We start from the raw sequence: 23,242 nt of genomic DNA, 5'->3' as shown, positions 1-23,242 counted from the left end.
CTCTGAAAGATTCAATGGGAGCAGGGTTTGACAATGAAGAGACTTGTTTGATAAGTCGAGGCATTGGCAAGCTACATCTCGAAAACATAGCATCGTTTCAACATTTGCTTGTATATAGTTTCTTAGTGTGTGAGAAATTACCAATGTTGTGCCTTAATTTTCAAATATCAGATCAACTCATCTATGAGATTAATAGATGCGCTGTTCAGCCATCTCTTTGTTTTCAAGCTTTGTACATCTGATATCGCTTATTACCTTGACAAGAAGTCAAGGGGTTGATACTATACAACAGCACATAAAACCCTTTTTCACACATTTCAACACATGAATCAGAAAGTGCTATTCTTTTGACATGTCAAACCCCTCATTGTTATAAAGCATGTTTGTGAAATCTACCCATACCTGCGCGATAGTAGTTGTGAAGCAATATTTGAAAATGGTTGATTACAAGAACTTAATTGGACTCCCTTCATAGAAATGCTCTCCCTTCAGGCAATATACACTCATATTCCAGAGCTGTACTTTGCATCAGAGCTTGACGGTTTGATTGATATTATAAGCGACAGGACCTCTCAATAGTAGCTCATCTCTTCCAATGAATGCTTGTAGTTTCTCATTACTTGATGTCATGAATCTCGCAATCCAAGTTACGAATCACGTACTTTTACTAGCAAAATCATCTCAAATAGCCTGCATCTGGCTCGCTTCAGGTTTTTAACGATTTGTCTCGACTAATGAGCGTCTTCGTATTGAATTGTTTACATGAATATTTGAGCTCAATATGTAACCTAAATACGATGAAGATCACAGGCTATTACACACTTCAAAATGCCATCTAAGGAAACGGTCGCGGGTTAATGTGATAATTCACGTAGAAATAGGTGTATATCAGATAAAATTTATTTTGTGTCTACCAACGAGGATGCTCATATTCGGCTGAACCCTCAAATGAGATTGGAGCTAATTGTTGGTGAGGATGGGCGTAGTCAGAATCTGCCAACTGTCAACGAAATTGCACCCATCATTTCCAAAGAATATTCTGGCACAAATTTTAAAAATATCCTCATCACATACCAAATAGCTTTTTCACCTGTGGCAGTAGTCTCTATTAATCGATTCAATGAAACGAATGCTGGTTACATGCTGCAATCATGCTTAGGAAGCTGCAATTACACATATCTTGTAGGTGGACCAGGCTGACTGGCGTTGCCAGGTATAGAAATGTCCAACAAAAGCAAAAGAACGTATTCATGCTAAGCGATAGTCCTTTCAAATTTATGATCCCCATTTCATCAGCATCGCAATCATCATTGCCATTATCATTGTCATCATCAAAAAAAGGATTTGGGTTAGCCAGCAGCAGCGCCAAAATTGATTCAAACGCAGATTAATTTTTCTGCTCAAGATTGGATAAATTCTGCTTATTCTCGACTTGATTGAGATATATTGCAAGATTCGACTATATAAATTGTGATAATCATCCCATGCCTCCTAATACATTGTTGGAGTACTTTTCAAGGCGCTTCTAATGGTGTTAATTCTAGTAGATGTTTTGAATGAAAATATTGAGCAATTTGGTAAAATAAGAAATGAGGTTTTTGGCCAAAATGTCGAGATTTTATATGTAACGGCCACAAAAGCAAAGTTTCAGGAATTGCCTTGGATCTAGAGAAACATTTTGATTCAAGATATACCATAGTAAAAGTCTTCATTTTCACGGTGAAAAAAGCGATCGTTTGATTTTTGATGAAAACCATGAGGGGTACCTCATGCTTTTTGGTCGATTTTTCACGTTGTTTTTTTGGTCCTCAAAAAGTTGATGTTGAGTCTGTAGCGGTTGCGGACATTCAGTAACTCAGCAAGAGTCGGATCATGATTTACATTGTTTCTCACTGTCTACATTAGGACATTAGGTTCGACACAGAAGTGAATCATATAATCGATTATGATGGTCTCTGATAGTGAAGGATAATGATGGCTACAGATTGTATCATCATGGCTGATCGAACGAATCGGATCCTTCAATTGAATGATATTAGATAAACATGATACGATGTATTGACTCAGTTGAAACAACAAGATAGATTGATGATTCATCAGTAATGATCTCTTATAAATAGGATGTGTTTGAATCAGTTAATAAATCTAGAAGTTTTCGTATCTGGTTACTTTTTATAGCCTTCCTTTTTTGAAATCTATCTTAATTTGTTAATACTGTATCTTTGAATACAACAGTTGAGCAAAGATGTCAGAAAGTTACTTCTACTCGAGTACAATTGTTTGGCGTCATTCAGATGGCTCAGAAAGGTCTACATGTCAAGGCATTAAAGCTTGAAAGCCGTCAAATTGGGTTGTGTTTTTATACATTCACCTGTCAATAGTCGCGTTTTTGTTATAATACAAAGGCGTAAAGACATTGCATGTATCAGTTTACATTCAGAGCACGCTGTTACATCCAAATTTTTAGTTGGAAATATCAGGTTGAGCGGCACTGTTATATCGTTATATCATTGTGCAATGATACAGCTTATTAGTGAAGCGATGGCGTTTATAAGACACGCTGGACATCTTAAATGCAATATATAGTCTGCATCTAGTAAATTGTATCTACTATGATTCTCTGATCTGGATAAGATGCACAGATCATTACTAACCCCAGTTTACAGTAGGTCAAAACTCAGTATCCGGAATTCATGCCGAGCGGACTGATTGGTTTTTTCGCGAATATCAACAAGCTGCCCTGAAGAGTTAAATTTTAACACTCTTTCTTCCTCTAAATCACCGTAACCACGCAACGACACCCCAGCTGGCAAGACAAACGAGCATCTTTGGACCTCCCAACAAACAAAAATAAGGAAGGAAATGACAGATCAAGACAATATAGTACGTTCTAGGTAGTATCTTTATTTACCGATATAAAATGTTAAAATCATTTTTTGCGTATTGATATAGGAACTGCACTCGCAAGTCCAGGATTTACAAGAAGACATTAATAGGATCCAGCAATCCAACAGATTGCTTTTTCGAGCAACGGCTAATGAAATGGATATACTGCGAAAAGAAAACGACAAACTAAACAGTATAGTACTGGCACTAAAGGCAAATTTCGACTCAATAGTGTCTACTTTTCTCGAGCAGAGGGATCAAATTCGAGAATTAGAGACATGGAGGATGAATATGGAGAATAGCCAACTATCAATTCTTCAAAGAAATGTACAAGACGACGAAGAAGATATCAATTATAACAAATTTCCTGAAGATCAAAACGAGAACGACCAAAATCAAAACGTACATACTGCCGAGCGAGAAACCAATGAACAGAAGCAAACCAATTCAGATAAAGAGGGTGACAGTTACGTGGCAACCACACCCAAATCAATCACCAATAAAATTAATGAGCTTACTGAGCATGTGGGTATTTCAGCCGAAATCAAATCAGTGAAATGCCCGATAATCAACGACACAACTGTGGATGACATCGTAAAAGAAGGAGAAAAAGCTGATCAAGGAAAAGAAGACTCAATGGAAGTTGACCTAGCCAAGAGAGATCTTACTGTGCAAGGTTTAGCAGTGGAAATAAACTCAACAGAGAAAGAATCTGTAGATGAAGAATGCAGAGAGATGGAATTGACTGAAAATGGTTCAAACAAGGAGGATGCAAGCAAAAGCGCCGCGACAAAGAAAGAGCTCGCAGTAGAAGGCTTAGTGGATGAGAGTGGATCAGCAAAGAGACAAGTTGTAGATGAAGAGTTAACAAACATCGAGTCACCAAAAAGCGACTCGGCTGAAATTGATGTAAAAAAGGAAAATGCAATGGAGATTGTCCTGTCGCAGCAAGATCTTGCAGTAGAAAGCTCATCAGAAGAGGTAGAAGTAGCAAACAACGAATCAACAAAAGTCAGTTCAACAGAGGATGATTCGAAGAAGGATTACTCAATGGAGATGGACTTGGTTCTAAACGACAACATAGTGAGCAAGCCTTTAGAAGAGGAAGAATCAATAGGCAAGCAATCATCACACGTTTTTTTTATGAAGACTGATACAAACAAGGAATCTACAGAAATAGAAAAAACAAAAGGAGAGAAAAAATTAGAGAGCAAAGAAACAGCAGACAATGAGTCGACAAATGATGGGTCAACAGATCTTGAATCAAACATGGAAGACTTAATTAAACGTGATTCAGCGAAGAAAGAATCAATTGATCCCGATTTGGCACAGAAAGATTTCAAGCAAGAAGGATCAACATCAAAACGTTCAGAGATGAATGAGTCTACAGGAGTCTCAACACAGAAAGATTCACAAGACGCTACTGTAGTGAAAGATACAAAAGTGGCGGACTTAAACGAGAAGGATGCAACAGAGCAAGAGCCAACAGAGAATATGAATCAAATCGCTAGTTCTTCTCAAACATTAGTACCAGACAAAGTGATCAATGCTACATCTACTTCAAAGCCCAAACGAAGATACAAAAACCCCATTGTTTTAATCAAGATTAAGAAACAAAGGTTAAGCTCAAAGTCATTATAGTGGCGAATGCATACCAAGCTACACACATATATAAAGAAAAAAAAATAGTAGTTAGTCCAATTCACTCAAAATTTACGAATAAATGGCCATCATGACTTACTTTAGTACTAAATTCAAGCTTTGATCTCTTTTGAAATCGTGTAAATTCCTTGTTGTCATGCATTTTGACCAGTTCTTGCACAGGCATCAATACAATTGGCCAGGCAAAGCCCAAGAAATAAACAAACCACGGGATCTTGGATAGTTCAAAGGGGCCATGCGCGAGTGAGACGGCACAGAAACAGAATTGCAAAATGATGCTACATAATACAAACGGGTCAACGTGTATCCCTTTGGTAAGGCAGAGCTTTGTTTTACCTCAAAAAGAAGGCACCGATCCAAATTCTGTTCCGGAATGGTATGAATTCAATCAGAGAGGATGTTCTATGTAAAAATGAAGGTGAAATGCAAGCTAATTTGGAAATGCATTAGTAGCCATGGAGACGCTCATTAAGGATTAAGCTCTTACCTAGATACCAAACAAATGATAAAAGCATAAAGTTTTGAGCGTAGGTCACTGCCCATTGCTCCTCTGTCGTCCAATGATACCAGCCATTTGTGCCAAATTTACCAAATGCATCTGTGATGTTGATACCCAAAGAGTAAATCAATGTCCTATCAAGCTATCAGTGTGAGCGCTTTGTCATTAGTAATGACTCGTCACCAACTTACATGGCATAAATGGCAACACACATGGTAATGACTAGAATAAATCGTAGCACGAAATAGCACATGAATCTCCAGAAATCAGTCAAATGCTCGATATTTTTGCCTAGGCAAGAGAGAATAAGTTTCTGATAGCGGCAATGAGGCTTGATTTTCAAATAACTTACCGGGCATCAGCAACATAATGCCATCTTCGTGAGGTGTAAAGAGCATAGACATGGATAGAATGGGCAAAATAATCCATAAGACCCATAAAATCTGATATCCTGCAAAGATGGGTGGCAACAATAGACAAAAACTCAAGAGCAACATCAGTGACATGGTCATGCAGCCAGCGACATAGAAAGCAAATCCCATTCTAACGCAAGTCAACAGTCTTCTGGCATCACGTATCAGCTGCGTTACGGCATATAAACTTGTCTCGTATTGCATGAATAATCCGCATGGCAGACTGCACAAGGAGGCTCCAACAGCCAAGGGTGGTTGCCGATCATTGGTTGAGAGGCGACCTTTGCTTTGAGCTCGTGTATGCATAGGTTCCATGGCGATACTGACATCAGCCTATGTTATATTCTGGTTAGTATACATCTTGTGTGCCTTTAACCTTGCAACTACATACCAAAGCAAAAGATTCGGTATTCTTGGTGTTGAGGGCATTTCCAATACAGCAAACGACCTCCCCATTCTCTTGAAATATACGAACCATCTCTCTCATTGCTCTTGGCGTACATTCTGCAAATAAAGAGACGTGCAATGGTATATCATCCACATCTTCTAAGTGAGGGCGTATCTCATCAATGCCACGAGGTAGTTGAGCTTTGATATCGTGCGTCTGAAGGTATCCGTTCCCACAATTCTCGTCGTCAGGGTTTGATAGCAAGATACAACTATTCCAATCCGTCTCAAGACCAAGTCTTTCGGCAAAAGCTATAGATTAGCAGATATTAGTACTACACATCTAATTGTGGATATGCTAGTGTACCTTTCGACTCTCTTTCTGCAGTAGTTGAGAAATAAACAAAGCGTATACCAGCAAGCCCCAAATCCTCAATGAAATCAACCACATTCTACCGATCGAAAATACATTGGTATATACACATTCAAAAGAAGTCTCTCATGCTTACCTGCTTTGGCTGATGACACATGGCTGTCATGCCCAAAAAGATCTGACCTTTAACTACCTCTTTGTAGAAAGTGGCTTCCTCTTGCTCATCCACAGGTTCATCTTCTTCAAAAGAGTAATCACTAGACCCTGTCTCTGATGACTCGCTGCTGCTGGAACTCGTCGTTTTGGAAGTTCTGCGGCTTTTGGGTGCATTTTCAATAATGGCCACACTGCTTGCAGGCTGCTTGCCATTGCTTCCCTGAACGTGATGAGAAGACGACGAGGATGACGAGGAAGGCGAGGACGATTCAGATGAAGATTCACTGCTGCTGGAATCAGAGCTATCTGAACTGGGTGGTTTGTAAGGCAACACGACAAATGCACAGCCAGGGTCTTCGTCTTCGTCGTCGGATGGATTCAAGAAGGGAATACGGCCATCGTTGACTGTGTTGATGGGACGATAAGCATAGGCAATGCATTGCATGTCATGAACAAGGGCGTTTTGGAAGAAATCGTTGATCTTCTTTTCCATCTGTCCTCATTGTAGGAGTTTTAGCTCTATGGTTCAACATTTGGTTTGAGGGGGGTTGCTTACCGTTTCACTCATGGTTTGAAGCGAGTTTCCGTCCCAATAATCAGAGCACTTGTCCATGACCAAAGAGGGGTGTCCATCCGTGAGCAATTGATAGCTTCCTACAGCGATGGTGAGCATGAAGCCCTCGACATGGATTGATACTGCCATTTCTTTACCTGATGTGCGTTCTTCAAATACCGTGGAAAGGGCATTGGGCACTTCAAATTGATAGTATTTGCTGTACTTGTATCTTGGTGTGTTCAATATCTCGTGGTATGGCGCAAATGTGTAGATCTCTGCTCTCAAAGCAAACGACTGTAGTGCTTCTTCTCTGAAACCAATGCATTTACCAAGGCGACATAAACAAGCTATTCCAAACAAGTGTCAGATCCAGACATGTCAACCTTATAAAATCCACCTTACATTGTCTCGCGGGAGCTGTTTTGCCATACACATGCAACTTGGAACGTCTACGGTGATATTCGGACCTCTTACGGCTTTGAATGACGCCGCAGTTGGTGTTGAGCATAAAATTCAAGCCTAATGGTTTCAAGCATCTGTTGTCCACATACTTCAGTTAACAGGCCTATTTTCGGAATACTGGTGATATAAACTCACGGTAAATACTGCTCCCAGTCTTGATCCTCAAATTTCAAGCCAGTCTCCTCATCTGAGTCTTCTTCCACATCCAGGTAGGTGATGTCCTCTTCATTATTGGGAAACATGAGCTGCTCTACAGTAGGAAACGGCTAAAACAAAGAACTAAGTATGGCAATCAGTGATAGCTAGACAACATACATTGGCAATGGTTCCCTCTCTATCCAAACAGCAGATCACAGTGGTGCTTCCCAGTGACTCCAGCAGGTTGGTGGATCTAGTCAGGGAGAGTCGATCCCATTTGGTCAGTAGCGACAAAAACCTGTCCCACACAGCATCTATAGCCAAACAGGGTTAGTCATCTATAGTCAAGATGGATAGGCTTAACTCTACTTGGACTCAATTCCAAATCCTTTGTAGGAGGAGGTGCTTCCGCATCAAATTCATCCACTTCGTCATCGTCTTCATATTCCGTCTTTGAGATTTGCAGTGCCTCAAACAGAATCAGCAACTGAGCATTACCAAAACTGCGGGCAATGATCCACATGCTTGGGATACACAAGGGCAGCAATGGAATGATGGCGTAAATGGACATGGTAAAGACCTCTTCAATGAGCTGATCAGCAGGAAAGTGGTTGATCCATGTGCTTCGTATACCGTAGCGCAAAAAGTTGACTAACAGAGCAATGCCCAAGACAATCCAGATAATGTACTTGTAAAATACGCGGATAATGACATGGCTTTCATTGTGCATTACTGTGTTGGGTCGTTTCTGGCTCAAAGCTCTTCGCATGTTTTTTTCCAGGGGTGATTCCAACAAGATAAACTGGTGACGACCTCTGGATCGCATGTACTCCTCCATCAAGCCGAAAGGTGGTGGGATGCCAAAGAAGGAAGGCTTGAAGGACTGGTCCTTGGCAATGTAGTATTCTTTCGTGTTGAGTGGCGGTTCCATAGCACTCTCACTGCTACTACTGTGTGTGCTGCGTCTCTTTTTCTGCTTGACATCTGCCGCCTCGTGGCTAACATCGTCCATCCCGTTGTACTCGTTCAAACTCGAGACTGGCATGGTTTTGTGCATGTACTTCATTCTTCCAGGCGCAATGTCTCCATACAACATCTCCACAATATCACCTTCCACCAATAAATTGACAGGGAAAATACGAACCACACCATCTCGCACGACTTTGGCAACAGACATGGAGGGTATAAAAGGAATTTTGGTATCTTGCACCATGTTCATACCACTTCTCTCCAGGGCACCGATAATGGTGGATGCGCGATCTGTCATTTCTCGGTACGCCAACACCTGTTCTCTATAAAATATGTATCCATTCCACGCTGTCATTGAAAGCAATAACAAGGCCTCCACCAGCAATCCAGTAACTCGGAACTGATAAGGCTCGCTTTTGAAATAGCCTGCTATGTAGAATGCCAGTAATCCTAGGCCACTGATGCCACTCAGGAGCATGGCAGGGTTGAACAGTACAATGCCAACATCTTCTTTAAGCATGAGCCACCCATTCAACTACAGTTTGCAAAGCAGAACTTACCAATCGTCTTGTCTATGCGAGCTCGTTCCTCTGCAATGATGCTGTTTGCTAAATACAATAATTTACTGCCCATTAAATCAGCTTGATTGCCTTTTATTCCAGTTTGTCATTGCAGCCTACCTCAATGCTTCCTCGCTGGATAACCCAGGATGTCTATTGGATTGTAGGCTCTCTCGTCGACTCCACGATTGTGATTGCAGGTTGGTTTGTAGTACTCGCTGTGTTCGCTTGTGCAATCGACGAGGAATGGATCTTCTCCGGAATCCACTGGCGTCATGATGGTGTCTGCGGTAGTTTCGCTCATTGTGCCTCATCATTCTCTCGCGATCTCCTCGAGGCATTTCATCCACCAGATCATCGTCTTCCTCCGTGTATACAGTCACCATGGCTTTGCTATTTGCCAGCTGGTCTTTTCTATTGCCAGAAGAGGCTTTCCCATTGCGTGAATGATGATGCTTGTGATGGCGGCGTCGAGGCGTACGATTGGCATGATTGGTATGGTCATCATAGTCTGGGTTCAAGTGGGGATCTGCCTTCACAGAGTTGTTTGTGTTGTGTCTCGAGAGCACATCTCTGTGCGTCATGCCATCCTCCTCATCGTCATCTAAATCGTCGTCTCCGTCATTCTCTGCAGCTGATAAATCTGTGTCCTGTTGACAACTGTGCAAAGAAGAGGCTTCCATCATGTTCAGATGAGAGGATCCACGGTCTACATGCAGCGAGTTGAGTAATCGACGTTGGTGGTTACTGACTGAATCGGCATCTGATTCTCTTCGAATGGGTGTATAGCAAAATGCATAATCGCTTTCTGACTCATCATCGCCAGATCGTAAAAGGTGAGCAGCGCCATTCTTCTCCAGACGACGAGGAATAGAGCTGCCATGGTCGATCACTACTTGTGCTGAAACGCTGGAACTAGAGGAATCTGTGCTGCTCTTGGATGAACGACTGGAATCGCTGTGATGGCCGTCATCGCCATGCTCTCCTTCCTCGTTGTCTGATCCCTTTTTTCGTCTGCTCTTTTTGGATTTGGATTTGGCTGGTGCTTCTGACTCCTTCACATTGATGGGTTCTGCTTCGTTGGCCACGTCTAGTAGGAAAAATGTAGTGCCTTCTTCGTCTCGCACTGGCTCAGGGATAACGTTCAAGGGTGATTCTGAGTTGTAGGAGACGGCAGAGTTGTGAGATGTCTCTGATGTGGTACGTTGCATCTCATTGCTATCCTTGTTTTCAGACATAAGCGCTGATACTCACGGGGATTTACTATTGTGCTGATATAAGGTAGTAAAAGTAGAAGAAACAAGGTGAAAGAGTATGAAGAAAGAAGTACTAAAGATGAAGCACTTTTTAACCTAGTCACAAGATTGGTCGTTCTGCATATGTCAAATGCCTACGTTTAAAGGGTATTTTGAAATACATCATTGGTATGAGCAGGCCTCTAGAACGTATCTTCATGGTATCCAGCATGCCAAAACGAGTTTTGTCTTTTTATACATATACTTTCCAAGGAGCAGTGATAGCTTGATCTTGAGCAATGTTGGCAAGGTAGGATTGCCTGGTTTGAACAGCCGCATGTAAATGCTGCAATAATGGATGCCTATGACCAGACGGTACGTCCAAACATGTCATTATAAGGTACAGCAATGATCAAAGTAAATGCGTCGGCTGACATGGCAGTGATCTCTAGCATTGTCCAGCATTTGCAGAGATGATGAATACGATCAAATGTCACATATCTACTATGCATCCATCTAACTCAAGGCCTATCCAATGGGTCATTAAATCCTACATCAATAGCAACATTTTCCATGAGCACCTCATCATCTAGTACTATGCAAAAGGTGTTCGTGACGAGTGCCCTAGTCTCTACCACTGTATGCATAACACATGCCTCTCCTAAATTTGCAATGTCTATTTGAAAAAGTGTCACACTCTCTTCAAACGATGCGCAGGCTATTTAAAGGGAAAAAATTGTTTCCCCGGCAATCAGGAAAGGCTTTTTCTGCAATCGACACAATAAATGAATGGGGATATTTCAGAAGAAGCATCAGGATATGATTTGTATGCAGCATTAGTCCTGTCCAACATGTTGGATACTGAACAAGACCTCATTGAAAAGAAGGAAAAGGAGCTGGAGCTGGAGCAGCAGCAGCAGCAGCAAGACCAAGAGGACTCTCCTACATCCTCGCTGGAAGAGACGAATCATGATGTTATATGGTAGATATCACAGAGCCCATCTTACAAACAAACTGTACTAACTACTATTAAATGGAAGGGTGCCCGCTGATAAACACCCAGAGATTGCTCCCAATGAATTTGCCAACTTTATCAAAACGCATGGCGCAAACACACCCACCCGAAGAGCCTCCAGCTTACATCGACGAAAATCCATCTTATCCCAGTCGCTCACCTCCAGCAGTAGTGCTAGATACAGCCATGATGAGGATGAGGATGAAGAGGCTGAACTCAACCGTACGCTGTCCGAGAAGAAGCGCATATTCTTGCAAAAAGTCATGACCGAAAATAAGCAATTAAAAGGTATCTTGTACACCTACACTAAAATGAAAATTGTGTACACCATATTAACACAAGTTGATAACCCATTTTTAGACACAAATTTTAATACGCAAGTATTTGACCGCAATTCGACTTCAAATGATGACTCTCGTATTATCGCTCCCAGATCAGATAGATCGCTGCTTCGTCGATCCGCCTTCTCTGCTCGTGGTAGAAACAGAAAAACACATGGCTCATTGGACAATAGAGAGCAGGCAATGAAAAGACGCTCTGTCTCTCAACGAAAACCCTCGTCGGCTACTGTATCCACCTTGAATGATGAAGTGGCATCATTGACATCACAGAGCACAGCCCGTTCCTGGGACAAATCTGAGGGTATCAGCTTGTTTGATCAACCGGTGAATATGAGTGAATGGATCGATTTGGGCAGTGCAAGTCTTGAGTCAGACGATTCTCAGAGGGGCATACTGACTCGTGTGCATGATGCGGAGTCGCAACTTCGGTCTCAATTGGATGTTGCTAGTAACGACAAGATGGATGAAAACGAACATTTGCAACACCAACAACAGTTCGAGGAGACCAAAGAGGAAAATGTTGCCAAAGATACTGAATCGCCGCCAATGGCCCAGTTATTACCAGCAAAAGAGATAGATCACAGTGCAGTGGAAACACAGACTACTGATGCCAACGTTGATTTGGAAGACACACAGTCGAGTAATGCAAAATCATCATTAACACCCCCAGCGACTAGTACTGCACCAAAGCATAGGCTAGAAACTCCAAAGCGACCAGGCATCATTCGATCAGAGACAGAAACAAACAGAATCCCAATGACAGTGGCAGCGACAAAACCCGAGAAACGCTCATCGTGGCTAGGTGGATTATTCAACGATAAAAAGAACAGCAAAAGCAATGGTAAAAAAGAGCCTATATCTACTACAGTGATCAACAACAATACTTCATCACCACTTTCAGGACTAGCCTCTCTATTCAGTCGATCGCTATCCATGAAGTCAAACTTGCAATCCAATACCAATTCTTCGCAATCGCACGCTGGAAAACTCAAATCGAAAAACAAGATCAACAATACCACTAATCCAACTCTACCTTATAATACTATTAATGCAAAACACCCTAATCTTAATAATAACGTCACTACTACTATTAACGATACGACTAAACCCTCTATTACTACTAATATTACTACAACACCTACCATCATTACAAACAACAACAGCAACAAAAAGAAACGATCCAGCAGGCTGGAAATTCCACCCCCTTCCGAACGTACCTTTTTCAATTCAAATCGACTACCCTTACACGTTGAAAGAGCTATCTATCGTCTATCGCACATGAAGCTCGCTGACCCTCGCCGACCCCTACAGCAACAAGTGTTGATTTCTAATCTAATGTTTTGGTACCTCTCTATTCAACAGAATGATTTTCAACGTGCTGCTGAACAACGCATCGAAACCGAATCTCCTCCAGTGCCTGACACACAACAGAAGAAGGGAGGTAAAATGAGTCGATTGATTCATTCTGCCAAAAAACGACGAAATGAAGTAGCTCAATTTGTTCAGGCCTATCCACTGTCGGGAACACACCATGATATCTCCAATTCGTCATCATCAGCATCTTCCATTTCGAGCACAACGTCAAATAATAGCACAAGACCCTCCTTGAAGCACAGCAATGTGCAGTTCAGTTTACCGCCAATACCAAGTCATCATCATACAATCAATGTACATGGTGATGATAGCGATGATGAAGACGATACGGAAGAAGAAGACGATTTACCCCTTAGCCATTACAAGAGCTGAATAAATTGATTCTCTGATGTTTTGATGTAGAACTTTGCTCTGGTTTTACAGTACCGGGATTCATTAGTCCATGTACAACATAATCTGTGTGCATATTTTAGTCGTATTTTCCTATTTGCGGAGAAGTAGCATGAGTAAAGTGAATAGCACCTCTCAGTGTTAATGTCTTTTGATGTCAACATACTAAACATTCGATAATGATGTAAGTTAGTGTTAATCTTCGTCAATCAGCAACAGTTTGTCTAATATAAATGCTGCTTTAAAACCACTACTTCAGTATATAACTGTGAGTATTGAGAAGACCATGTCAAATGATACACAAAGATCTTCAAAAATCGAGAAGAGAGACATGTGAGTATTACGCATTTGTACATAAATCTTGATTGTGGAATAGTATCGGTATTTGAACCACTTTTCGATGCTTTTGACTATGCGCTACCGTATAATACATATAATATAACATAAGCGTTTGTTGGAACGTGCTCTGCAATAGTGTCGAATGTCTCTTAAGCTCTGTTGCTGTTAGCTTTAATACTCAACGAAGGCCCCCTTTTTTTGGTTGGTTCAACAAAAAGCTCTTATACACACATATAGTGGGCCGTCTCTTGTTAAACGTTCAGTTTGAAGATATACCAGGAAAAGAATACAGTGAGCACTTTGTTTGAATTTAACCAATTACGAGTATACGTGCATGACTCGAACAACTGATATTAATTGAAGGTCCATTAATAGATTCTACTATTCATTGCTTTTAACTGGATTTTAGAATGAAAGAGTTGCTGTTGAGGAGTGGATGACTTTGGAAATTAGCCAATATTGAACCATGACCTTCGTACAAAACCCGCTAATTACAGATAAGTATGAGTGATATATCAATAGATGAAGTATTGCAAAACGTTGTTTTCAAACCGCTTGTTGGTGATAACTTACTTTGTTGTGGGGTCGCAAAGGTTTGAAGATGTGCTGCTCATTTTACGAAAAAGGAGGAGCAGCTATTCTAAGCTCTATGTTGATGTTAGAGCCTTCATATCAGGACCCATTCTGATGGGTTGCTAAACATAAGAACGGATTTTCGATTGACAAGAAGTAATTAAGCGAGCAAAGTGAAAGAGACTCAGCCAATAGAGATTATCGTTTGAACGCTATTATCTCTACAACGGTTGTTAACTCAACCAAGCCTATTAACTATAAATTTGATTTTGCTTTCCTGTGTTTGCTTTACAAAATAAGTTATAGTTTGAGTATCTGCAATGCTTCCTTGCAAAAATCGGGTTTTAAACCCCAAAACTATAGTTTACAGTGGCAAAATCACATTTCCGTTAATTACAGCACAGAAGCGTCCATGTGGTGCTCAAGTCTAGTTAACAAACTCACGGCGTGAAATGGCTGATAGTATCACACTACAAGAGCTTTACATACTTCACTGTAGCAAATAGTAGCCTTGCTCGATTGATTTTGTTGTGCCGGAAGGGCTATAACTGTTTATAAAGATTAAGGTATTCTTGATGGGTAGATATGTCTGTGTTGTGCAACAACATGGACAAGCTATGATAATTGAAGTGCATCTCAGCTATCTAAATACTGAGGTTCATCAGATGTGATAAGCGTTGTACAAGATAAATTGCTATTTTGGCATTCAGAACTTAGTATAAATAGAATAACTCTTGTCTTCATCAATAAATCTTTAGTTTTTGTGTCTGATCTAATTCAAATAAGTCTTTTCTTGTTTTTATAATATCGAACATTTTTTATAGCTACAAATAATAATCCTTTTATTCTTTGTGCTTAACAGACTTTAGACAATTTCTTCTGGGGCCGACCTATTGGGCAGTGTAAATTCATATAAGCTAATAATGCTACTACAGCTTTAAGGGAAGTTTTAAATGATAAGTGTTTTTTGGTTTTACACAATAAATAATGCTATAAATGAAGTGGTGCAGATTCAGTAATCACTTCCCTCAGAAAAATTTTAAAATAAATGAAAAATTGAGCCTATTATTTCGATACAAATTGAAATATAGTATTTCGAATTCAAAAAATTCGACCATCCAACAAAATAATAACTTTTCACAAATAATATCAAAATTAGAAGATTTCCTGCCGATGAAACTGCTTAAGGAAATGTTAGATAAAATGATTGCACCTTATATTATATGTTTGAATAAAGAATTCAAGTTGTATTTACTAGGATACTGTTTTATTACAAGAACTAAATCATATTTATTGACAGATCAATAGGAAATTAACTAGTTGTAGACCTTCGCTGACTCAATCTCTTAGCCAATCAGATTGCTTGAAAACTCCGCTGACCTAAAAAAAATTTGCGAGGGTTTCCCCCTGTTTTGATGTGAGGCAAAATTTTAAGCTCCGATATATATAGCAATATAGCCGTTACTATCATCAAATTTCCCTCAGGTGCTAGAGCATGCCTTACTTACACCACCTAGCTTTAGATTCTGGCATTGAGACTCTCAATCATCACTAAAGTAAGTAGTGATAACCAAGTGGAGGCGGCCTATCTACCTCCTAGCCTCGGATAATGTCTTGTTGAGCTTCAGGGATAGGCACATCCACACAACGTAAAAAAAGGTATGCTTCAAAGAAACATAATAATAATAACAGAAAGAAGAAAAGAACATACTTCTATAGGGATATAGTAGTATGTAGACAAAAAAGAGACACTCACACGCAATGAGTCAAAGAAAAGCATAACAAACACAACATCAAAGATGTTCAAAACAGCTCGTTGTTGTTGTTGCAATAAAATTGCATACATGGGCAACGTGCATGGTAGTAATAGTCGGATAGATGTAAAGCAACATGACACAAACACGCACAACTGCGAAAGCAACAGTGGCATTATAAGTTTGCAATACAACATAATGACGAATGTTGTTTCATGTAAAGCTACAGAGGAAACACTACCAACAAAAGAAAAAGAAGAAGAAAGCGCAACAAGGCAAACATCATGAATGCATTATCACGAGAAAGGAAGTAATAATATAAACATTCAAAGAAGTTTTATATCATTGCGACCAGAAGAAAGAAGATACTTACCACTTACCACAGCCACAGATACATCAGAAGAATATAGGCAATCACCAGATATGAACCAGAGAACGAGCATGCACCAAATACAGTAGACCAGGAAAGGCCGGAGTAGCAGCAGCAGCAATACCAGTACCATAGAAAAACTAAAGAACGAATGCCATTAGCAGAGAGCAGACAAAGACCAAAGAAGTTATTTACCGCTTATCAATACCACAGATAGATCAGATATTACGAAATCAACAGATATGAACCAGAGAACGAGCATGCACCAAATACAGTAGACCAGGAAAGGCCGGATTAGCAGCAGCAGCAATACCAGTACCATAGAAAAACTGAAGAATAAACGACACCACAGAGACTGGACAAAGGCTAAAGAAGTAACCATCAGACATGATACACCAAAGAAGCAGACAGTAAGGATAGCAGAGAAGTAATGACAGTAACACCCACGTCAAACAGACAAAAAGAATTATCAAAACCTAATAAACAAATTCAATTAGTGTTAATTCTATGCCTTCCAGTACTCGTTATTGCATGGTACCTACTATATTCCACTTTAATAAAGCAGTATAAAGTACTGTTAACAGTGCACGGCAGTGTTATCAGAAGATAGAGTGTTATTATCAATCAAACAGTTCCCAAGACCACTATGGTTTGATACTAAACGCGCTTTGCAAAAAAGGGAAAAAAAACGGGGGTATGGAAAAATGAGAGGACGCCCTATCGGACGTCACGTTCAGTAGATTTAGTCTCAGTTTTTTGCCGCGGCAACCTTAACTGCGGTAATTTAATATGAATTTGTGCAGTGGGTATTTTCATGTTCAACCTTGTTTTGATCTGACATCTTTTAACCGTTTTTGCCAAATTTGACTATGAAAACTGTCGTTATCACACCCAGCTCTCTAATATAACTTTACAAAACTAAAGAAGCTGCATAGAATGATGCTCATTACATTCAGCTTTCAGATCAAAAACAATGAGAAATTTGCAAAAGTATGAAAACATGTTTTTTGCCAAAATGTCGAAAATTCACATAGGAAAATCTCATAGAAAGTGTTTCCAGTGCTGCATTTCGTATTTACGATCAATTCGAACTTATATGTATCATAGGAAAAGTCTTCATTTTTGGGGTGGAAAACGTGATCGTTTGGTTTTCAAGAATTTTCCCTTGCTAATACTCATGAAAAAACGATTATTTTCATGAATTTGCAATGACCCAAAAAAATTTGAGATAAAGCACCAGTAAGTAAAGTGCAATCAAGGGGAGTCGTTTGGCCCTATTTCAAGCGTCTACAACGCTTTGTAGCATGAGTTATTCAAGTTGAAAAATGGCTACATTTATGCAGTGAAATCAGGTTTGAATAGATTTCACAAAAAAATAAAGCAATAGTAAAATACAATAGAAATCAACTGTATTTTATTTGTGTATAAAATGAACTGAAGGTCCTGGAATTGAGTAAAAAAAAAGAAGAGTATTTATACATTCGCAACTAGCTTGTAGGATTAGTGATGATAGAGAGCAATAGGTTCTGCTATTGCGATATCTGGCAAATGTTGTTGATGTTTGATTTAAAGTGGTAATCAATGCAAGAGCACTGGCCATAAGGGTCGATTTGAGTAACCTTGATGGGCTTGGGTGAGCTATCGTCATAGCATGATTTAATGTAACCTTGATGGTTTAAGATGTGATGTTTGTTATTGAAGTATGGAACCCTTTATCTGGGATGTTGTGCAACTATGGCAGCAGGGCATAGTTGTCATATTTAAATATGCTTGTTATTGATTTGATATTATTTGGATAAAGATAACATCTCTTATTACGACCATCATGGGTGTGATTGAATACACTGTGATCAGGAGTGATTCATTCGCGCAATGTGCGATATAAGCATGCATCTTTACTTTAGTATTTTTAAATGGTTGTTGATGTACATTTGAGCGCTTTTACTAATAGATCCAAATAGCATGAATTTGAATGAGTGCTATTTGTTGAATTTCGATTTTCAATCAAGTTGCGTTTGGGTGGCTATTTCATTACACTCTGGAATCCATCATTTTCATATTCGCTCCTAAATTTCATCATTTGATTTCAACAAATAATTGAATTCAAGAGAGGGTTGTCTAATAAGACGAATAAAAACTCTTCTGATGAGACGAAAGCTTGCCACTTTAAATCAAGCTATATGTGGTTGAACAAGAGTAAATATGAGTCTTCCTTCAATATATACAACGAAAGCCGAGACAAGGGTATAACATCACAAACAGTGCCACCACTACCGTTTATATGACAGATATTACTATATTGCTTTATTAGCCAATTTATGGACTCTGCTACGACAATTCCATTGACTATAGAGGTTGTTCAGCGTTTGAGACTATTAATCGTGTAAGAACTCAAGAAGCGCGTCGAAACCAAGTGCTGAATTTTGCTCTATTACTACATTATACAAAGACATAGATTCCCGTCAGCAAAATATACATGCTACAAATTGCAAAAGCTGATTACCGCACAAAGGAGAAATTCAAGTATGGACAAGGCAATATTTCAAAAAGAACATTTCAAGCCTCAAAGTAAACCATCGCTGAATTACAGTATGGCAAAAACGGTGCTCACACAGAGCTTATCTACTAGCAGTATGCTATATACAATAAATTATTGTGCCATTCATCATACACGAGACTAGTGGTAGCTTAGCTTGACAAAGTACGAATGACTTTTGACTCATGACAAAGCAAGCGTGAATGCCTCTATGACTATGATTGCTACCTCAATTATATGACTATAGCCCACTTTGATCAGTTGTACTGAGAGCAATAGCAGCTAGGTACAAGTACTAAAAATATTTGTGTATGCAATAAAAGAACGTACCTTTATTGTTAAGAGGTGATAGTCAGGAGGAAGTGGAGGAAGAAGAGCTAAAGATAAAACCACTAGCTTGAATTGAGTTGCTTTATCAGTGTATTGATATGACTAGGAAGCAAATGAATTCAGTTATTGGAATATGAGGATGTCAACTATGAAACGATTCTACATACATCACAGTAGCTTTTTCATAATAGCGTTATAAATAGTATATAATTGTACGTCAAATTATCTACGAAATAGAAAACAAAAAAAGGAAGTACCTAGCAGCAAAAGTAATGTCAATGACGAGGTCCTGTTATAATACAACAGTGCTCTGTAATTCATAATCATATGTTGTATATATCTTGTTAGATAGCGTTAGTAGTCACTGTTGAAGCATAAAACAACAACAGCCGTTCGCTGTCGTTAGAGTACTTGTTCTTAATCAAACGCGATGAATGACACAAGTGGCAAATGTATTCAATACTAGAAATGTTACTTCAAATAAAGAGAAGCGTTGGAAACAGCTAATATTATTAATTCAATGATTTTAGAGCATTAGCACATTTTATTCTGTACCTACAAACTAAACAAAGCACAAAGCAAACAAAAAAACTTAGCATTACAGTAAGGTACCACATGGAAGCTTTCTGTGACAAAGTGTACTCACTGCATTAATATATTATATGATCCAGTTCCACAAATACGCCATTTAAAAGCTTTTTACCAATTTATTGCTGTATTATTGATATAATTTAATACGATGCTTTGTTGGGCTGACTGTATTAAAGATGATTCAGAAGATTCATAGTTTATTATTAGCTTATCATTAGTTTAAGTCAATATGATCACTGTTTCTACATTTCTGATGCATCGGAAATACCTTTGAGAAGCTAAAAATATTAGATTTATGATACTTTTACAAGAATACAATTAGTATTGTATACATGTAAAGCTAGTAGACAATCAAGTTGATTCCCATCACGTGAGTAGTAGTACAAAATATTGTGATAACTATAGTATTATCTAGAATTTTTGAAATTTCTTAAATTTTTGCTTTGCGAAATGGTAGCTTTCTGTCGACGGAACAGACAAGATTACGAGTTCAAGTCCCTGTATTCTCTTTTTTAGAGAAAATTGCCATTATTAGTGTTTTGTAGCAATGTTCATTTAATTCAGGGGTAATTTGATATAGGAACATATATATGTTGAGATTTTTTCATACGATAAAGTTTTACTAGATAATATATATATATAAAATAAAAAATAGGCACCTGATGCTTTATGATCCTTCCTCAATGTCTTGAAATGTGATTAGACTTTCGTCTTCTGGGTTTGGCTTACCGCCTTCACCAAGATCTGCATCGTCTGGATCACCGGCGTCAACCACATCATCCTCATTGTTGTCGTAAATTTCATTCTCGTCATCGCTAAGATCCACCTCAGGAAAAATAACGACATTGTTTAGCAAGTCAGAGGCATCTCTGCTTGCAAACAATACCGGAGGTTTGGATCTTGAAACATTTTTCAACAGTAACTTGGCACTGCGTTGACGGCGAGCAACGTCCAGAACTCTCATTCTGACAAAATTATTGTTCTGTTTTCCCCTCAACGATGACAACTCACCTTTGTAGTTGCCAAGAACCCTCTTTGCTTCACCCTTCATCGAAAAGTATCATTATTATACATGCTTCTTATGCTATTGAGTTTACTCGAGCCTACTATCAAAATAGAAATTTCTTCGACGTTTCTTTTCAATATATGCCAGTTGTTCAAAGGGGTGGGCAAATCCAGACCATTTTCGGCAGCATACAGTCTGATCCGTTCCACTTCTTTTCCGACTGTCTTCTTCTTTCTTCTGTCGCGTACCTTCATACCATTATACACTAAGATATTGCTCTCGCTTGCGATTCAAAATTATAACTCACTGTATGAAGTTTCTACAAATTTGTTGATCATCGAAATGATCGCCTCTGCTTTCTTCTTCAATATTTCAAGCGACAAAATAACTCTGGCCGCCTTTGCAGTGCCTATCATTTGGGTTAGAGTTCAATCTAAGGGAAGTTTTCGTTCTCACAAAAGGTCAAGCCATTACCAAATGAGCCAGGTTGAGATATCTTGTGCTCTTTCATCAGAATTGCAAACAGGAGGTGTTTTACAAATGTATTCATTACATTGTATCGAACTTCAATAATCCGTTCTCAATGTTCTTGCAAGGCTGGGTCATCTAGGCTGTTGATCATCGCATACCCATACACAGATTGTAATTGCTTGATTTGATCGACCAAAAAATTGCTTCTATTGATATCTTTCCTGGTAGTGATTTCAAATTTTCTTCCACTACATTTTAAAAATGGCTCAACAGTAATATTCCTCTATGCACATGTTTAAAAGTTACCTTTCATCTCTCAAGTCATTCAACAGCAAATATTCAACGATTGAAGCGATTTGCTGTGCTCCAGAAGCGCTCTACACCTTCGCCATCTGATTAGTGAGTCAGTATTTTGTTCTCTCGCTTTTGTTGTTCATGCTTATTTACCGGTATTGCCACTGCCATTGACAACTCGTGGATGATGTTGGACTTAACAGTGCATGCTATGAGCATAGGCGTGGAACACTGTCACGAGATATAAAGGAGCCCTCTCCTTTAGCCCTGGTATACACGACTAATAGTTCGTTCTTGTGTTGGAATCGATGTATGCAGTCTCTGAATATGTATATGCTTACCTCTAATTTGCCCTTACACAGACAAATAATGTCATACATAATTAATAGTTTTTGAGAGTTACCCAATAAACTCATATGATGACTGATAGCCGCAAGTGCGTACTTACGCCTGTTACAATCATTTAGGGGAATCAGAAAGTTGTTAGTCTTTTTTTTTAGCATTACCAAGATCTACTTACCCTTCGCCATTATAAATATCGTATAATCGAATAGGTACGCCATGTCTCGCACAGTTCATAGAAAAAACTCCTTCTTCGTCAAAACGGTTACTCACCTTTCGATTTTTCTTTGAGCCAGCTTTGAACGTAGGGTTGTTGATGTTGTCTAGTTCTTCAAGACCACACTTGATGAAAATGTGATTAGTATGCACCATCAAGTACAAACATTTTAGTGCATCTGTATTGTCAATATGCTTACCAGCTCTTCTTTCGCATCATCTTTTTCATTAGCAAACTTTTCAACTTCACCTTCGACTTCCCACAACTGTGCAATGTCGTAGCTTGTTGAAAAGATACTAGGATAGAGATCTACATCATCTCGGTTTCGCTTGTTCATCTTTCTTTTTAATTGGAAGTTGCCATCCATTACAACTCCAACGGTATCGCCATCCTAAAAGAAAGCCTGCATCAGTTTTTGCTAACGAGATGCCTTGCAACGCAACTCACAAAACACGCATGACAGTACAAAGAGTGGTTGACCAGTCGTAAATCATCCAAGGCATGGCTCTTCAAATTTCGATATATTAGTTGTAGTGTGTTGAACAAGCCGTTATTCAAAATTTTAAACTAAAGAGAAAAGAGAACGGCGAGATATTGAGATAAACAGCACAATGGTCTGCAGCATTTAACTTACGTCGTTTTCACCATAGTTACTCAACAAGAGATTATCAACATTCTGCGTCTTCACGAATGCATAATTTGAAATGCTTCCATGTAGCTTCAAGCTCATCAGTTTTTCAAAGACGGCGAAATGGACCGCAGCTTTTGGTTGAATTGTGCTGCTTGGCAACATTTGCATCAATACCAATTTCTTTAGGATTGGTTGATGCATACAATAATCAACTTTGATTTTTTGATGGTCTGCAAATCAAGTGTCAGTTTAGCTTGTGTAATATTTGGAGTTTCACTAAATTTATTTACTGTGTAGCATATAACAATACACCTCCAACGTTTTCTTATTGCTGCAGTCGCATTGATATGTGCTTTTCAATTGATTTGGGAC

The 23,242-nt window shown here is 39.2% G+C and overlaps 5 protein-coding genes across 5 annotated transcripts; 2 read left to right on the top strand and 3 right to left on the bottom strand.

Moving 5' to 3' along the window:
* Nucleotides 1–3,177: 3,177 nt before the first annotated feature.
* On the top strand, nt 3,178–4,527 carry DUS4 (tRNA dihydrouridine synthase; the record flags this gene model as incomplete). Its single annotated transcript, XM_064823596.1, has 1 exon — nt 3,178–4,527. The coding sequence occupies one exon, from the start codon at nt 3,178–3,180 to the stop codon at nt 4,525–4,527; it is 1,350 nt and encodes a 449-aa protein (XP_064688421.1).
* A 61-nt stretch (nt 4,528–4,588) lies between these two features.
* ATC70_004289 (uncharacterized protein) lies at nt 4,589–10,299 on the bottom strand (the record flags this gene model as incomplete). The annotated part of the gene is made up of 16 exons (XM_064823595.1): nt 4,589–4,826; nt 4,885–4,978; nt 5,036–5,181; nt 5,239–5,338; nt 5,400–5,793; nt 5,852–6,159; nt 6,215–6,299; nt 6,357–6,869; nt 6,933–7,030; nt 7,088–7,279; nt 7,335–7,468; nt 7,530–7,660; nt 7,710–7,846; nt 7,902–9,008; nt 9,062–9,126; nt 9,182–10,299. 16 exons carry the CDS (start codon nt 10,297–10,299, stop codon nt 4,589–4,591), a joined length of 4,860 nt encoding a protein of 1,619 aa, XP_064688420.1.
* Nucleotides 10,300–11,081: 782 nt separating this feature from the next.
* ATC70_004288 (uncharacterized protein) lies at nt 11,082–13,398 on the top strand (the record flags this gene model as incomplete). The annotated part of the gene is made up of 3 exons (XM_064823594.1): nt 11,082–11,278; nt 11,337–11,599; nt 11,672–13,398. The coding sequence occupies 3 exons, from the start codon at nt 11,082–11,084 to the stop codon at nt 13,396–13,398; spliced, it is 2,187 nt and encodes a 728-aa protein (XP_064688419.1).
* Nucleotides 13,399–20,576: 7,178 nt separating this feature from the next.
* Nucleotides 20,577–20,873, bottom strand: ATC70_004287 (uncharacterized protein; the record flags this gene model as incomplete). Its single annotated transcript, XM_064823593.1, has 1 exon — nt 20,577–20,873. One exon carries the CDS (start codon nt 20,871–20,873, stop codon nt 20,577–20,579), a length of 297 nt encoding a protein of 98 aa, XP_064688418.1.
* Nucleotides 20,874–21,876: 1,003 nt separating this feature from the next.
* ATC70_004286 (uncharacterized protein) lies at nt 21,877–23,032 on the bottom strand (the record flags this gene model as incomplete). The annotated part of the gene is made up of 6 exons (XM_064823592.1): nt 21,877–21,960; nt 22,022–22,130; nt 22,201–22,364; nt 22,439–22,630; nt 22,687–22,806; nt 22,874–23,032. 6 exons carry the CDS (start codon nt 23,030–23,032, stop codon nt 21,877–21,879), a joined length of 828 nt encoding a protein of 275 aa, XP_064688417.1.
* Nucleotides 23,033–23,242: the final 210 nt, after the last annotated feature.

Source organism: Mucor velutinosus (assembly GCF_035048745.1).
Source record: "Mucor velutinosus strain NIH1002 chromosome Unknown tig00001540, whole genome shotgun sequence".
Classification (NCBI taxonomy): Eukaryota; Fungi; Mucoromycota; class Mucoromycetes; order Mucorales; family Mucoraceae; genus Mucor; species Mucor velutinosus.
This window is presented reverse-complemented; position numbering and strand designations above follow the sequence as displayed.